Here is a 16150-nt window from a genome sequence, read left to right on the forward strand (position 1 = left end):
GTGCTTCAGAAGTACTTTACACACAGTTTCTCTTGTACAGTAAAACAAAAGATATGAATTAAACAATTCTTTAAATTCAAATGGCTGGAGGTATGAAATTGAGGCTCATCTCACTCCCCTGTTTTGGTCAGATTTTTGGAGGAGCAAGTGAAAATTAACTGTTCCTTCTTTTTGGAATTCAGATGGTTGGATCCAGCTAGGCTAGCTTGTTCACTGAGGGCCAAGCTACAAGTGACGAATGACACTTGAACGGCAAGTGGATTGAGTGGAGCGCAAGTGAACAGGGAGAAATACACTTGTCCTTCAAGCGTCATTCGTCACTTGTAGCTTCGCCCTCACTCTCACCTGATTTCCCTCCTTACTCTAGCCCCCGTTTGCACATACCTTAATCGTCTGCATAATCACCATCACACAACTTGAGCATTTCAGCTTCCCAAGCGGCCCCAAGCCCGGTCTTTCCGTGGGGACGAATAAAGGACGGAGAAGGCGGGCGCCTCCGCTGGTGAGCCGCGCCCCTTCTCTTCCGATTGGCGGGCTAAAGCAAAGGGGTGCGCCCGGGGCCGCCCTCCACGTGGACTCGGCTCGGCTGCCTTGGAGTTGTGGGCTGGCGGGGAAATGCAGCTCCCGTGGGCTGTGGGCGAGGAGAGAATGAGGGGCTCGGCGGGCGCTCCGGCGCTTTGCGGGCGGCGCCTTCTTGTCTTTTCGCTTCTGGCCGCCTTAGGGAGCCCCTCAGAAGGCAGCCCCCGGCCTCGAGCGTCCCCCAGCGCGCTCTGCTTCCACGGGCAGGTGCCCGAGAACAGCCCGCCGGGGACTTGGGTGCGGGGGCTGAGGGTGCCGCTGCCGCTCGTCCCGGGCCGGCCCCCGGGGCGATGGGCGCTGGAGGGCGAGGGCGCCTCTCGCTTCGCCCTGCACTTGCTCCCGACCAAGGGCGCCGCTTTTTTGCGCACGGCGGAGCGCTTGGACAGGGAGGCGCGCTCCGGCTACGCGCTCTCCTTGCGGGGTCCCTCCCGGGCGGTGCTACTGCGCCTGCGGGTCTTGGATCGCAACGACCACCGGCCTCACTTCCCGCCCAGCCCGGGGCTGCCGCTGGAGGTGGACGAGCTGTCGCCGCTGGGCTCGGAGGTGGCGCGGCTGCGCGCCTGGGACGCCGACGAAGGCGCCAACGCGCGCCTCACTTACCTCTCGTGGCCTGACGGCTCAGAGCTGGGGCCGCGCCTGTTCGTGGTGCCGCGCAGCGGGCAGGTGCTGGCCGTGAGCTCTCTGCTGGGCATGCGCCGCCTCAGTCTCTGGGTCTCGGCCCAGGACCACGGCGCGCCTCGGCCCCTGCGGAGCCCGGCCAGGCGCTTGGAGTGGGCAGTCCGGAGGAGCGGGCGAGAGCCCCGGGAGCAGACGGCTCCGTCGCTGCGCAGAGCCCGCGCTCTCGCGGCCCCCAATCCCCTCTACAAAGTGCGTATCCCCGTCGGGGCGCCGCTCGGGGAGCCCATCTTCACCGTCCCGGGCGCTCGCTACCAGGAGGCCGGGGGCAGCTGGTTCGAGCTGGCTTCCCCGGCGGCCGGGGGCTCCTTCCCGGTTGAGTTGGACAGAGGCTCCGGCCGGCTCTACCTCAGCCGGCAGCTGGAGCGAGGAGGCCAGACGGAGGTGATGGTCAAGGTGCACCAGATGGACGGGCAAGGTACGGCAGGTGGCCTGGGGCAGCTTTGGAAAGGTGGGTGGTCGGGAAAAGCTAGACTAAGGATGGAAATGCATGAGATGTGCTGGAAAAAGCCAGCGCCCTTATATCGAAGCCCATTGAACTCAGTGGGTTTGGAATGGTGTAGCTCTGGTTAAGATTGCACTGTAAATGCTTTTATTGGCTTATTGTTTGTGTTTGCATACTATGTTCTTATAGTTCTTGAAGAAAAGAGCAAGAGTCCAGTAGCAGCTATAAGACTAACAAAATTTGTGGTCGGATATGAACTTTTGTGAGTCACAACTCACTTCTTCAGATTCTTCTACTGGCAGATACAGCTACAGGCAGACTAAAACGGCTACCCGTTTTGATCTACTTAGATATTAAGTGCCTCACTGAAATCCATGGGGGTTGTTTCCAAAGAGATCTCTTCCAAGAATTGCAGTTTACTCAAAAAAGCAAAAAGACAAATGGGTTCTAGATCAAAACAAAGGTGCAAGACAGTAGGAACTAAAAGGCTGGACTCAATTAAAGGAAGCCACTGCTTCCAGTTTGCAAGATCTGAGCAAGGCTGTTAATTATAGGACATTTTGGAGTCCTTGAGTTGCCATAAGTCAGAAGCAACTTAATGACACGTAAAACACAACACAGAGAAGGGCATAAGCACACATCATTTACCAATCCGCAAACATCGCTCAGCATGAGTGTATGCCTGAGAGGGTATCAGGCAGGTGATCTGTCACTGAATGGCCCACTTTTTTTTTTTTAATGAAATGGAGTTGTAAGAGAGCTGCCTCTAATTGGAGCATAATGGAGGAGGGCTTTTATCTTGTCCCAAGAAGTGGTTTTCCCTATGACCTTGAGTCACGAATGTTAGGAACCAGTCAGTGTGAATAGAAACTTACTAAGCATAAATACGTTTTTATCACATAGGGGTCAGCATAGGAACTGGAGACTCGGGTTCAGATCCCCATTCTGCTGTAGTGACTTTGCCAATCACTCTTAGCCACTAACCTACCTCACAGGGTTCTTTTGGTGAGGATAAAGTGGAGGAGGGGAAAGGGATGCTGTAAGCTGCTTTGGGTCCCCACTGAGAAGAGGAGGTTGCTATATATATATATCTGCTTAAATAAAATGTATTCAGACACAGCACAGCCACTCGGTAGTTAAGTGTTGACTGAAGCTCAGATATGTATAATTGTTTGTGACTTTGATCATGTGAGGCTTCATCCTTGAGGTGGGGAGGAGGTGCTCATTCCCTTGGGTCATCGTGGATGCTTTTTTACTTGGGGAGGGAATGCAGATTCCCATATTGTCTCCTGGTGAGGAGGAAAACAGTGTTAAGAGGGAAACTTTCCGTAAAATAAATGGAAAGCGGTCCCTTCCCCACCCCTCCTACACTCAGGGATTGCAGAGTTCACAGGATGCACAGTTATGTGTCACTTTCCTGCAACTATTTGTTTATGTAACGAAAAGAAATATTGCAGGGCTTATGGTTGTGTAGCCCCCCAACTGCTTTTTGTTAAAGAAAAAAAAGTTGAGGCAAAGTTGCATGTAACTGCACATTGTGCGAATGTGGATGTTAGAGTGACAGGTTTCTGTGACTCTCTTCATTCTTGTCTTTTACAGTTTAGTTGCATGACAGTTGTTTGAACATCTAGGAAATGTCTAGGGATGTGAGACAAGTCGCAGATATTCACAAGCAAACACAAGTTAATTGAGTGATGCTTCAAGCTGCGCTTTCCATTATCGTTGATCAACAAAATGTTGACTGAAGGTGTGTGGCCGTCTGAGGAAAGCAGTTGCTTGTTTGTGCAAAACCACTATTTGTTTAAAAGTTGCTGTTTGCCATTAAAAACGAAATGGAATTTATGTGAATGCGAGCTTAAAAGGACGTGACAAAATTTTCAGTGCAGGCAAGTGTTTCTGCCCATGGCTTTGATATACATTTCTTAAGTTCCTTAATAGTAAAGAGTCCAGTAGCACCTTTAAGACCAACCAACTTATTTTTAGCATAAGCTTTTGAGAACCACAGCTCTCTTCATCAGATGCATCTCTACTATCTTGCAACTACAGACTAGCATGGCTAACTCCTCTGTATTTAATTTCCTTAACTGCACCTGCTGCAGAAACACAAGAACTGGCCCGTTTCTTTTCTTTTAAAACAAGTTAGCAGCCCTCAAGACTGCAAAGAATTGCTTGAAAATGTGTGAGCAGTGCCTGATGTGTCACAGAGTATCTTTGCATGTTGCTGAGTAGGATTTCCTATGATTAAGAAGGTGATGGGAACTGTGGTGGAGCTTCAGTGCCTGGCAATTTTTTAAAATGCTTTTTTTGGCATAAATTGAGTAGAATAAAGATCTACAAATTTGTCTAATGATATAATTCACAGAAATGTGGGTTTATTTTAGCACTGAATTTTAAAATTGTCTTTTAGAATTTTTACAAGGCAGTTCTAAAATTCAGTGCTAAAACACCTCAGAACATACATTGTTGTTTATATTGCATTATAGTTTTCTCTTGTCTCTGCTTCCTCTTCCATATCTGCTTGTTTATGGTTCTTGGGGGAGAAAGTGGGTTTTAGAGAACCTGTGCAGGTATTTATTGCATTCCATAATCTTCCTTAGTCACATGTGATCTCTTCCGAAAAATGTATATGTGCATACTATGACTACATCTGTTGTTTTTATCTGTTCAGTATGTTGTATTCTAACTAAAACCTTGTCAGGTGCTTGAAGACAATTAACTATGCTTTTTAAAAACCGCACAATCTCAAACCTAAAGAAAGATCGGCTCAGACATACAAGACATTTGCAACAAATCTTCTCATCCATTATCCAGGCTGGTTTAGCAGGCAAGATATAGGAGACCTTGGTTCAACACCCCCACCCCCGCTGTGGGACCCCACATAGTACAGATTTTAGGCTTAGTACAGATTCTCTCTTAGCTGAATGTAACACAAAGGAACATTGTAAGGATATAGTGGTAGAATCTCAACTATTGCCCCCCTCCCCAATAAGATTGGAGCTATCCCCAAGACTGTTGTTTGTGCTCCGTGTATCTTAAAAGTGACAGATGGGTGGGTGGTATTTAGAGAGTGAGCTCTCAGAAATAATAGGTAATGTCAGAGTGTGTGATTTGGGGTGGTGGCGGGAGGGTGAAACTTTGTGCAATTGTTCAAAATAATTGGTAATATCTTCCACTGCTTTCCATCCTGAATTGGTTTTCGTTGAATCAGCATAAGTTGGACTTTCACGTTCATGATCTCTTAACACATTTTTGCTGTATGGTGAAACTAGGTCTCTTCTCAGCATGCCAATACAGTGCCAGTGTAGATTTCCAAATGGCTTTCTTTCATTGCAATCCCTGTGAATCAAATATGTGTCTAAGATTACCCCAAATGATACATTCGTTTAAAGGAACTAGACCAGACCTTTGTACAAGTTTGTTCTGTCAGAGTGTGATAATGAATGTTCAAGTTTTTAATTAATGCAACCAATGCTCCAACCACTGTACAGTTTGAAAGAACTCTGTGATCTTTACTGTGATTCTTTTAACAGAGCTACGTTCTGCTGCTGCACTGTGTCCAATAGCATATTGACAAGATAAAGGCCTTGGGGTGGAAATAATTCCAGTGATCATGTAGGACAAGGTCATTGCCACTCATTGTCAAGGACATCTGTTTTAAACTCGGTTTAAAATGGGTTGACTAAAAAACATGTTGAAAATGTCTTTTTAGATCTGCACGTAATGGTAAATACAGCAGTATTAAGTGTGTTTTATCAAATACAATAGGAATCCAAAGAAAGCTGAACCATATAGTGTAAATGTATTTAACATGTGAATGCTAGGGTGGAAGACCGAGCTAGGTGGATTTTAACTGAGCATCCAGATAACAGATTCGTCAAAATAACATGTGCTTTCAAGATTGCACGACCTTAGCTCAGAGTAGTTTCATATGAATTTTGAAGGGGTTCTAAATTGCAGCCCCGTGTACATTTATGTGTGTGTGAATCCCACTGAACTTGCCGGGATTTATTTCCAAGGACACGCTTTTAGGATTAGGGGCTGTGTGCCAATTTTAATGGTGACCCTGATAGTCTTGTTGATTTCATATTGACTTGGGCATGAATCATAATTAAATTCAGTCTGCAGGGCAATTGCGCATTGAAAAGTTGGGAAATGTGTCAGCTGCTGTTTTGTTTTTAACCATACTGGTTGTCTTGCAGTTGGGAAAAGGTGGGATTTTCAAAGCCACTGCAATTGTTTGCATGTGGTAGTGATTGTGCAGATGTTTGCTTTGAAAGGTTACACTAAAAGGGACAGTATAAACGATCCTCATTTGGTAAATAAAACAAAAGTGCTTAAAGACCAGAGCCAAAAAGCAACAGGACTCTAATCTGGAGAACCGGATTTGATTCCCCACTCCTCCACTTGAGGCCTGCTGGGTGACCATGGGTCAGTCACAGCTCTCTCAGAGCTCTCTCAACCCCATCCACCTTGCAGGGTGATTCTTGTGAGGCTAATAATAACACACTTAGTAAACCGCTCTGAGTGGGCATTAAGTTGTCCTCAAAGGTGGTATATAAATCGAATGTTGTTGTTAATTTATTATTGCAATATGAGCTTTTTTGAATTGCAGCTTCTGAAGCTGAAGCTCTGCCTCACAAAATATTGAAAGAGAGGTTATTAGTCTTTATGGTGCCATTGGGCTTTTGTTTTATTTTGCTCTGTAGTAGACTAATACGGCTACGCCTTCGCAACTATCCTTTGACAAGGAATACACTAGCATAGAAGTATCCCCACATAGACATATTTATGCAGTGTTGTTGTGAGTATAAATTGGAGGAGAGGAGAATTATGTAAGTCACCTTGGATCCCCCTTGGAGAGAAAGGTGAGGTATAAATAAAATACTTAATCCCACTGGTCGGTCGTTCATGGAAATCTGGATGACATGCCTTATGTGTTCCTTTCTTAGAACTGAGCAAATTCTTCAGAACTAGGAGTATTTCAAGATCTAACTCTGTCCAGCTAAAAACTTGTGTGAATGTACTCATTGTGATTTAAGCAGGCAATCTCTTTTTTGTTTTTCTCTCACACAACTATTTGGTTTAAAGATTCTGCTTGTTTGTATCGGTGATTTGCTTTCCTTCAGTGACTGATTGACAAAATGGTTGACAAATGGCTTGGCTGTAATATGGGAACTGTTTGTATCAATGGAATGAAAGGACTGAGTGCCCGTATTGATTTGATATTGGCCAGTTAATGCATCTGATCTTTTTGTCAGGCAGTTGGCTTGATTTGACCAGGGGAAGGGAGGGGGTTCTACAGCTCTTTATTTTGAGTCTGGCCTTCATTGCACACATCCTGTTGTCCGGTGGAAACTGTATCCTTAGAGAGTTTGTAACCTGAACAGCCACATACCTTTAAATTTCTCAGTGCAGCAGGGCCTGGAGTGGAGACATACAACTGGACTGAGGAGGAAACAGGCAGGAAGAGCCATGGATATCTTGCCTCCTGAAAGAATGTGTTTTGTGTCAAAGTTGCAAGTTGGCAACCTCAAACTTCTTCATGGTACAGTCCTCCCATCTGGATAAGGTGTGAATATTGCAACCCCAAAGATGGGGCTGTTCATCGAATCTTTTCCATTCAGTTGTTGCCCTTGCTGCATTCCGGAGGAAGACATACCCCCTGTTGATTGCATTGTGGGATCCCGGGATCCTGTACAAAAGATGAGCAGCAGCTGGCACAAATGGGCACATCTGGAAACAGACTGTAATTTCTAGCAAGAATTCAGTTGCCTATTAAGTTAGCACTCTGTGAATGTAAGCCTCCTCCCCCAGAAACGGGAAAGCCTAAAACAACATTTTCAGCGGACCTGCATAATTTAGTAAATTGTGCTTTATCTCGAACTGAAAATGAGTTGTCTCATTCTCCCTGCTGAAGAATTTATGTATAAATTGAATGCTTGCCAAACTGCACATTCTTTTTCTTCTATTTTGCTTTATTATTTTTTAATTTAATGATTTATTTGAAATATACAATGTATCAACAATGGTAAGTAAAAGAAAACATTTATGATAAACTTTAAACAAGATTTGTATCTATTGAGTTAATTAAATCTATTTAAAATTCTTTCAAGATCTGTAACATTTCTACCTTTTTGTAATGAGGTTAATTTTATAGAGAATGATGTAAACTGGCAGTATATAAATGAAGTCGTCTGAGACCTGAAAGGACAGCCATGAAGGAACTAGATCCTTAAGGATAAGGACACATCTCTGGGGACCGACATCAAGATAATTCATACCATGGTATTCCCCATTGAAGTATGGATGTGAAAGTTGGACAATGAAGAAAGCTGACAGGAAGAACATTGGTTCATTTAAAATGTGCTGAAGGAGAATTGTATGGATACCATGGATGGCCCAAATTCTTCCCAGAAGCTAAAATGATGTAACTGAGGCTATTGTCACATCATGAGAAGACAAGACCCACTAGAAAAGACAATAATGCTAGGAAATGTTGAAGGCAGTAGGAAAAGAGAAAGATGCAAAATGAGATGGATTGACTTGATAAAGGAAGACACTGCCTTCCGTTTACACAAGCAAGGCTGTTAATGATAGGATGTTAATTCATAGGATCACCATAAGTTTGAAGTGATTTAATGGTACATAATTCACACAAACAAACATGTCGATAGGATATTCCAAATATGTATGAGACAACTTGTTTTTCCTCATCTGAAAAGCATATCTTGCTTGCATGGTGGTGTGCAACCCTTAGAAAGCTTCTCTTACCTTAAGTTCTACCCAAATAGGTTCCAGGTTGATTTCTCGGTGTAGCCAGACTCTAGGGACAACTAGCTTCTCATATGAAAACATCAGCTTTGTGGTGAGACTTGAAACTGTCTCTAGGCTTGGCTGGTTGACTGAGGTTACGCAACATGACACAAGAGGCCTGTAATCTTTTATTTGTTACATTCAGTTTTATTTCCAAAGTCATGACAAATTTATTAATCATTCATTTTTATATCTGAGTAGAAGTTGAACGGGGAGGGAAAAGACCTGGCTGATGGAGGGCTGCTCGTAGGTAGCTGTTTAGACAAGATACTATAGAATAGAGCAAGCAATGAGGAGAGTCAGAAGGTTATTGGAGAAGACTGAGCAAGTCATTTACTCAATTTATTTTATTTATAGACCAGCTTTCTTGCTGAGACTCCTTAGTCTCATTTTTCCTTTTGTGGCTGTGCAATGAGCTGTTTATGATCTTCCTTGCAGGACTGATGTGAAGAGCAACGAGATAAGGGCTGTAAGGCATATGTATTCTGAAAATAATACAGAAAATTATGGCAAAGGCCTTTTCTTCATAAAGTCAAATCATACCTCTTAAGAGTGTAATTCTCAGCAGTGTTAATACCTTTCTGAGCTCCTTGGCATCAGTGGTCACGGAAGAGTATAAATCTGTGTGGGAAGCCCTGAAAGAAACTTTGTTCACACTACAACTGATTATGCACGTTTCACTGGCTGAATTTGGAAGCTCCCTGGTTTTCCAGAGACTCAAGTTCATATGTCAACCAGCTAGTATTGAATGTGAATTTCAGTATCCTCTGGCTATGAAATGACCCATGCATAATTTCTTGGTGATTTCAATGATTGGATTCTGAGAACCAATTTACATGGTACAATGATGAGCCCAATGGGAATTCTGCAGTGTGGTGAGAATATATATTTCAAAATGGTGGGTGAGACATTCTTCTTTGACTGTTTCTTATACCATTTGTAAGGTTCTTCTCTCCCACATGCCTAGCTATAAATTTCATTCTGAAAATGGCTCCAGACTGTAGATCAAAAAATCTGCTCAATGAAGCTAGGTATGGATTGGGGAGATATTTCTACAAAACTTGAGGAAACCCTCAATTTGCATAAAAATCTAAGGGTCTAGTAACATGAGGTGTCTTGACATAAATCGGGTTGAGAGAAACCCCAATCCAACTCACATCAGATGTGTGACTGAGGATCGTTTTAGAAGTATGTTCAGCTCTGCAGTCAGGCATGGTAGGAAGAGGTTCTTCTGCCTTCCCTCCCACCCACATTCTGTTGGTGGTTAAAAAACAGCTGGTACGATTCCCCCTCCCGCCACACACCATTTTTTTTTTAGTCTCTGAAGCCTCTCCAACCACATCAGCCTGCAGAGCAGAATGGAGGCAGAAGGTACTTTCGAAGGTCAGTCCTCAGCCAAACATCTGATGCAAGTTGGGTTGGAGTTCCCCAATCCAACTCACATCAGCCATCTCATGTAATGAGACCATTATCTAAATTGGGGGAGGTCATTCATTTATTTGGATACTTGAAACCTGTCTCCACTGAGTGTGGTCTCAAAGCAGCTTACAGTAGGAGTAAACCATCAAATGTAACAAATCTACCTGTCTGCAGCAAACAAATCCAGAGGGGCTTGGAGAGGGAGCAGAGCAGGTGGTAAAAGCTCTGCCTCTCCCCAATGGGCAGATTAGGATGCAAAAAATGACCTTGAAAGGGCTCTGCCCCCTGACTTCCATCTGGCTCACACCTGCCCACATTGTGTGGGACAGGAGCTGCTGGCTTGTGACTGTGGCACCTTTTGCCCACTCCAAGGCTGTCTGTCTTATGTATGGCAGGGGCTGCTGGCTCCCATGAGGTGGGGTCTGCTGGTTTGCATCCGTGACTACTTCCACACCTCCCTACATATGGGGACTACCATTTACTACAGTGGTGGCTCCTGCCCGCTTCATGCAGGCTTGCCTTGGAGTAAAGGGGTATCATGCCATCTGCCCAGCAGGAGCTTCCTTGGTGGCTTTAATGCCCAGTCTGCCCCAGGCAGATCTTGGATTGCCTAAACAACCACAGGAAGATTTTGATGGTCTCTTACTGCACTTTAAAGTTGAAAGATTGTCAACTGAGGGGAAGAAAAAGTGGGCAGGTAAGAAGATGAGGGGAAGGATGAGTGAGGAAGAGAAGGAGAATCAGGAGGGAAGAAAAATAGAGGAAAAGGTTGGGAAATGAAGACTGTAGGAAAAGAAATTGTCTTCTCTTACAAGACTAATCGGTCTCCTATTTGATACTTCTGAACTCTTGAGGACTATTCTTCCCCTGAAGAATTACTTAGAGAAGATTTTAGGGTCTTGTCATTCTCATGGTTCCAACATTGCTAGGATGGCCACCTCCCAAAAAATTTCTTTTGTGGGAAATAGTTACTGCCATTCAAGTTGACCCAAGACTTAAAATCTAAATGATACCTACTGTTAGGGTTGACAGTCTCTAGGTGGGGCCTGGAGATATCCTGGATTTACAACTGATCTTCAGACGTCAGTTTCTCTGGAGAAAATGGCTGCTTTGGAGAGTGGACATTATACCCCACTGACAGGGCTACCAGCCTCCAGGCAATGGCTGGAGATCTCCCGGAATTACAGCAGATCCTCCAGACAACACAGTTCCCCTGGAAAAAATGGCTGCTTTGAAGGTTGGAGTCTGTGGCATCCAACCTAACTGCTTCTGTGTAGTGATTTTTTCTCCTGTCTAGACTTGCTTTTAGAGAAAAGTAGTGGAGGGAAGGGGAATTTCAGAAGGAAAATGGTGGGCCCAATTGGGGAAACGTTCAGCAGCTCCTTCCTAGCTGTTGTTCCTCTGTGTAGTCATATGAAGCTGCTTTATACTAAATGTGAAGCTTTCTGCCTCAGTACTGTCTACTCCTATGACTCTCTACTACTTATTTGGTGCCCTGTTTGCTCAAACAGGTCTGTCTCTGTCACATTTAGTTAAACTCTTAAAATATAAATTGTGAATCTCAACCTTGATTTTAAAAAGCCTTAAAGTAGTCTCCATAAGCTCCTGATCTTTTTTAAGCTTAATTTTTTCTGTGATCCTTTCAGATGCTGACTGGTATTTGTGCCATGTGGTGATTATTGCTGTTGAAGAGGAGCCCATATCTTGGGGAATGTACCCATATCCCTATCTGGCACGGGTTGATCCTGAAGCCCGGGCAGGCACTTCAGTCTACCAGCTGCTTGCCCATTACAGTGGCAGTGAAAATTCCAGTATTGAAATATCATATGCTCTGATTGCTGGTAAGTGGTTTTCTGCCTGAAGCGCCTGAGGGATACTGTCTTTCATGTTTTGACAAGTTACACTCAGGTACGTGAAAGAATTTTGCAAATGTTCAAGCTATGATAGACATGTGTAGCTCATCCTTATCTTCAAAGATGAGCGTCTTTTACCATTCTAATACAGACATTATATTTTAATGAGTCTCTAGCAATGGTAGCAAGTGTTATGGAAATTTAGGACAAGGAGTGTAGACTAACAGCACAGTCCTAAGACCATTTGCCTAGGAGTGAGCCCCATTGTTTGGGGTGGTTTTCTAAATCACCCGGCCAAGCCATTCTTTCCTGCATCCCTTTAAAAGCCTTTGTTAAGTTCTTTTGACTCCAGATGCAGGGATTTCTGTGGGAGCATCTAAAGATGCACCACTGCTGATACTGAACAGATGTGGACATGATAAGGCCCTTGGATGTGGGAGCACTACCATAAGAACATGATAGACAAATAAGTATCTTCAAATACTGATCCATGTGTGTGTGTATAATAAATACCGGTGACCAGTGGCGTTGCATCTGTCCCGTCCTATTCTGTTTGTAAGTTCTCGTTACTGGATCTCCCTATAGCTCTAAACTGCTTTCTGTGCTTAGTCGTGAATTTGCAATAGTCTAGGTCTGGAACTCCAGTGCCTTTCAGACCTTTTCATCCCTTCCCTGTAATATTGCAGTTTGTCTATATAGATGACTTATTCTCGGCATTGATGGCCTTTACCCTCTGTTAACCCCCCCACACACACACACACACAAACCTACACACACTTGCTAAAACATTCTGATCTGTTTGGAAGTAGAGTGAATTAGGCACTACGATTCTTTTAACTTTTAAAGCCCTTCTCAAACAAGGACCCGTATATTTGATTGACTCCGTCTCCCTTGACAATGACGTTTGTCATCATTGAGCTCTGTTGCTGCAAGATCCTTCTGCCTTAGAGTTTGTTTGCTAGTGGATTTTATTGTTTGGATTTTTGAACTTCATTGTATGTTTCAGTTGACTTTTTGGCCTTATTGCTGTGTTTCATTGATACTTTTAAAGCTGCTTCATGTGTAGTAGAAGCATGGTTAAAAGTAAAGCAAAACAGTGCATCTAGCAATGCATGCATTTAAAATTTGGATTTTGTGATTTTCTGTTGATAACAAGAAGGATTTTTTTTTTGAGGAACCTCCTTTCTTTTAAGGTAAATATAATGTGTTTGCTTAATTTAATTTACAGTTAATGCATTTGCTTTATTTAATGACAAGTTCTTTTTAGGACTGGGGTTTTTATTAGCACAGCTTGTGCAGGGTCCAGATGATAAGCTGTTTGTCAGGCAGGGAATCATGTGTAGGGCCTGCTCTTTGCTGTCCCTCTGGAGCCAGGGTTTTGGTCTTCTTTCATCAATTGGCATCAGAATACGTTTGATGCTAACTATAGCCGTGGAGACAGAGGGTAATGCCTTGCAATGTGCAGGGCACTGATGGCTGCTTAGCATCTTCCACCACAGGCATTGTGAGTGGAGTGCTGAGCTGCTCCAGTGCTGTTCCAATGGGTTATAACTTTCCTTCTAGTCATAAGGGCACTGCCTATAAAGCATCTTGTAGCACCCTTTATGAAAGGAGGGAAATGTGTTAAATGGAAAAACAATAGGAAGAAGTGTAGATGAAATGACAGAAATCTGGAAAATGTGGTATCTGATGACCTGTTTCCTAATTTTTCCTTAAAAATCCCTTAAATCAACAGGTGGTGAAGAACGATTTGATGTCGATACAGATACGGGTCTCATCTTGACGACTGGCTTGCCTTTAACTCCTGATCAGGAGTATGTGGTCACTGTGTTAGCCATCGATGAATATGGCAGCAAAAGCCCCTATGCTTTTATCTCCATCTTGGCTGGCACGAGGCCACCTCAGTTTACTAACACATCATACAGTTTGTTTGTCCCAGAAAATACCTCAGCAGGTGAAAAGTAAGTGTGCAAGGGAAAGGAGAAACCAGTATCTGCTGCTGTTTTTAAAAGCCTGTTCTGTACATTAGAAACCCAAGTGCATTTTTAAAATCCAGTAAAGCACAGTGTCTTTTCACTGTACACTTGGGTCTAGACTATTGTAGTTCTCTGTATATGTTCAAAGTGACCATTTGGGAGCTTCTTCTGGCTCACAAAATGTAGGGATCTGCATAGGAAGGTATGAGTAAGAGTTCTTGGACATTTAAAAAGAGTCCAGTAGCACCTTTAAGACTAACCAATTTTATTGTAGCATAAGCTTTCGAGAACCACAGTTCTCTTCGTCAGATGCATGGAGACTAACACAGCTAACTCCTCTGGATCTATGACCATAGACATTTAAATAAGTCCATATATGTCTTATGCCTACACTGGAATTCTGTTATTTTATGAGCAGTGTTCGTGTCTGCAAAACCGCAGTGAGTTTACCCAATTACCCTGTTCAACAGATGATGGAACTTCCCTCTATTGGAAATCTCCTAATACTGCCAACTGGCAGCAGAATAGGAAAACTCCACTGGCAGCAGAATAGGGTGGATGGATATAGCCTTACATCAAAAGGCCTTTAGCTATCCATTGAATGGGGTGAAGTCTCATTTCAACGGTCACTTTAAATCCAAAAATATAAAGCAATAGTGGTGGGATAAAATCTGTGAGGACAAATTAAGTTATAACTAACACCCTGACAATTCAGCCTGGTTCGCATCCTTCATCTTTTATTCCTACCTCAAAGTTTTGTGGTTAATCTCTCCTTTACAGAGTGGCTGTAGTTGAGGCAGTTTCTTTCCAGAGTCACCCTCTCTCTTACACCTTGCTGATGAATCCAAGTGGCCTGTTCAGCTTGGAGCAAGGAACCGGAGCGCTAAGTCTGACTCACGCAGCGGACTACGAGAGCGAGCATCACCTCTACCATTTTTTAGTGAAAGCGGTGGAAGCAGAGAGTTTGCTCAGCAGTGTAACTGAGGTAGAGTGAAGGTTTTCCATTCTGTGCTGCAGTGGGACAAACTAGGCATGTTTTTTTTTTTTTTTACTGAGTTGGTTCTGGGTTACCCTGACCTGACTCTGGTTCCCATCAATCAGATGTCAGCTGTTGCAAACTGATTTCCCAAATGCTGCAGAGGCTTTATTTGGATTGGGACAGTAGTGTGTGTGGATTCCGGAGGGCAGACTTCAGCCTTTCCCCTGTGCTGTTTTTCCCAACCTGAAACAGACTCAGGAGGCATTTGCCCTGTTTTCAAATGGACAACTTGGACAAAATGTACAACTTTCTAAGAATGGAGTGGCAAATGTTCCTATGTTAAGAGCTTGGAGGCCAAATCATAACTAGGTATGTTGTCATTCCCAGACCAAGGCTGAAGTGGGAGAATCAGGTCCTGTTAGACTGGGATGAAGGAGGTGAAGATGAAGCAGATTTGAAGTAGAAAGTGTTCTTTTTCTTGTTCTGAACAGTAAGCAAGTCTGGCCCTATTATTGTTAAGCTTTCCTTGACCAGACTTGGGTGGTGAATCTTGTGTCCCATGCTCTGGCCCTGATGGCGGTTCCAAGTTCTGATAGTGGAGAATAGTGGGAGACCAGAAGTCCATCTTCCAATCTGTTTGAAGAAGGGTGGAAATGCCCCCCACTGTGAGCCTGACAGCCCTTGGCAGTGACAGGGCAATATGACAGTGGAAGAGGGAGAGGAGGCCTATCATCCAAGACTGGTGTGGCAGCAGTAAGAAGCTGCTTTGCATGGAGGAACATATGTGGTGCCTGCTGATTACCCTTCTCAAACAGTCTACTTTTCTCTTTTAAAATAAATGTACATCTACTCAGGCACTGAAAGGCAGTGATGGTCCTCCCCCATTCCCCCCCGCATTTATTAATGTGTATTTTGCTTCCTCCCTGCTTCTTGATGCCATGCAGGTTATAGTTCACATCACAGATGAAAATGACTGCTCTCCAGAATTTGAGCAGTCAATTTACAATCGAGAAAATATTCTTGAATCAACCCCTGTAGGCACATCTTTATTACAAGGTAGGTACAGCATCTCCTGCTTATTTTCATTTTCGGGAAAGGATAAGGACAAACCTCTTTGGAGACAAAGTAAAAAAGTACCAGAGGTTGTAACAAAAAAAATGGGCTTCAATACATTACAATATGAAGTGATCTAGCCTTCATTTGCCCCAGAAAATGATATGAATCCTGTGAGACTCAAAGTTTGAACATAGACCTCTGTCCTCTTTTTACTGATGAAGAATTTTTTTCAAAACAGTATCTTGCAACTGTTCTGTAATCAAGTGTTTACAAGTGTTGTTTGTGAATCTAACTCAGAATATGAATTAATTGAGCCAGTGTCATGATTGATTGTTGCCAGTGTTATTTATAGGTA

General features: G+C 43.7%; 1 protein-coding gene across 1 annotated transcript in view; it reads left to right on the plus strand.

The window, feature by feature from the left end:
- The first annotated feature begins 615 nt into the window (after positions 1-615).
- The window catches only part of LOC129333968 (neural-cadherin-like), a 56937-nt gene continuing 41402 nt past the window's right edge, over positions 616-16150 (plus strand). Inside the window, exons 1-6 of the mRNA XM_054985897.1 lie at positions 616-1184; positions 1236-1672; positions 11578-11772; positions 13520-13745; positions 14541-14745; positions 15684-15795. Of these exons, the coding sequence (XP_054841872.1) occupies positions 616-1184; positions 1236-1672; positions 11578-11772; positions 13520-13745; positions 14541-14745; positions 15684-15795 (1744 nt within the window). The remainder of the gene's footprint in view (positions 1185-1235; positions 1673-11577; positions 11773-13519; positions 13746-14540; positions 14746-15683; positions 15796-16150) is intronic.

This window comes from Eublepharis macularius, chromosome 7 (assembly GCF_028583425.1).
Source record: "Eublepharis macularius isolate TG4126 chromosome 7, MPM_Emac_v1.0, whole genome shotgun sequence".
Lineage (NCBI taxonomy): Eukaryota > Metazoa > Chordata > Lepidosauria > Squamata > Eublepharidae > Eublepharis > Eublepharis macularius.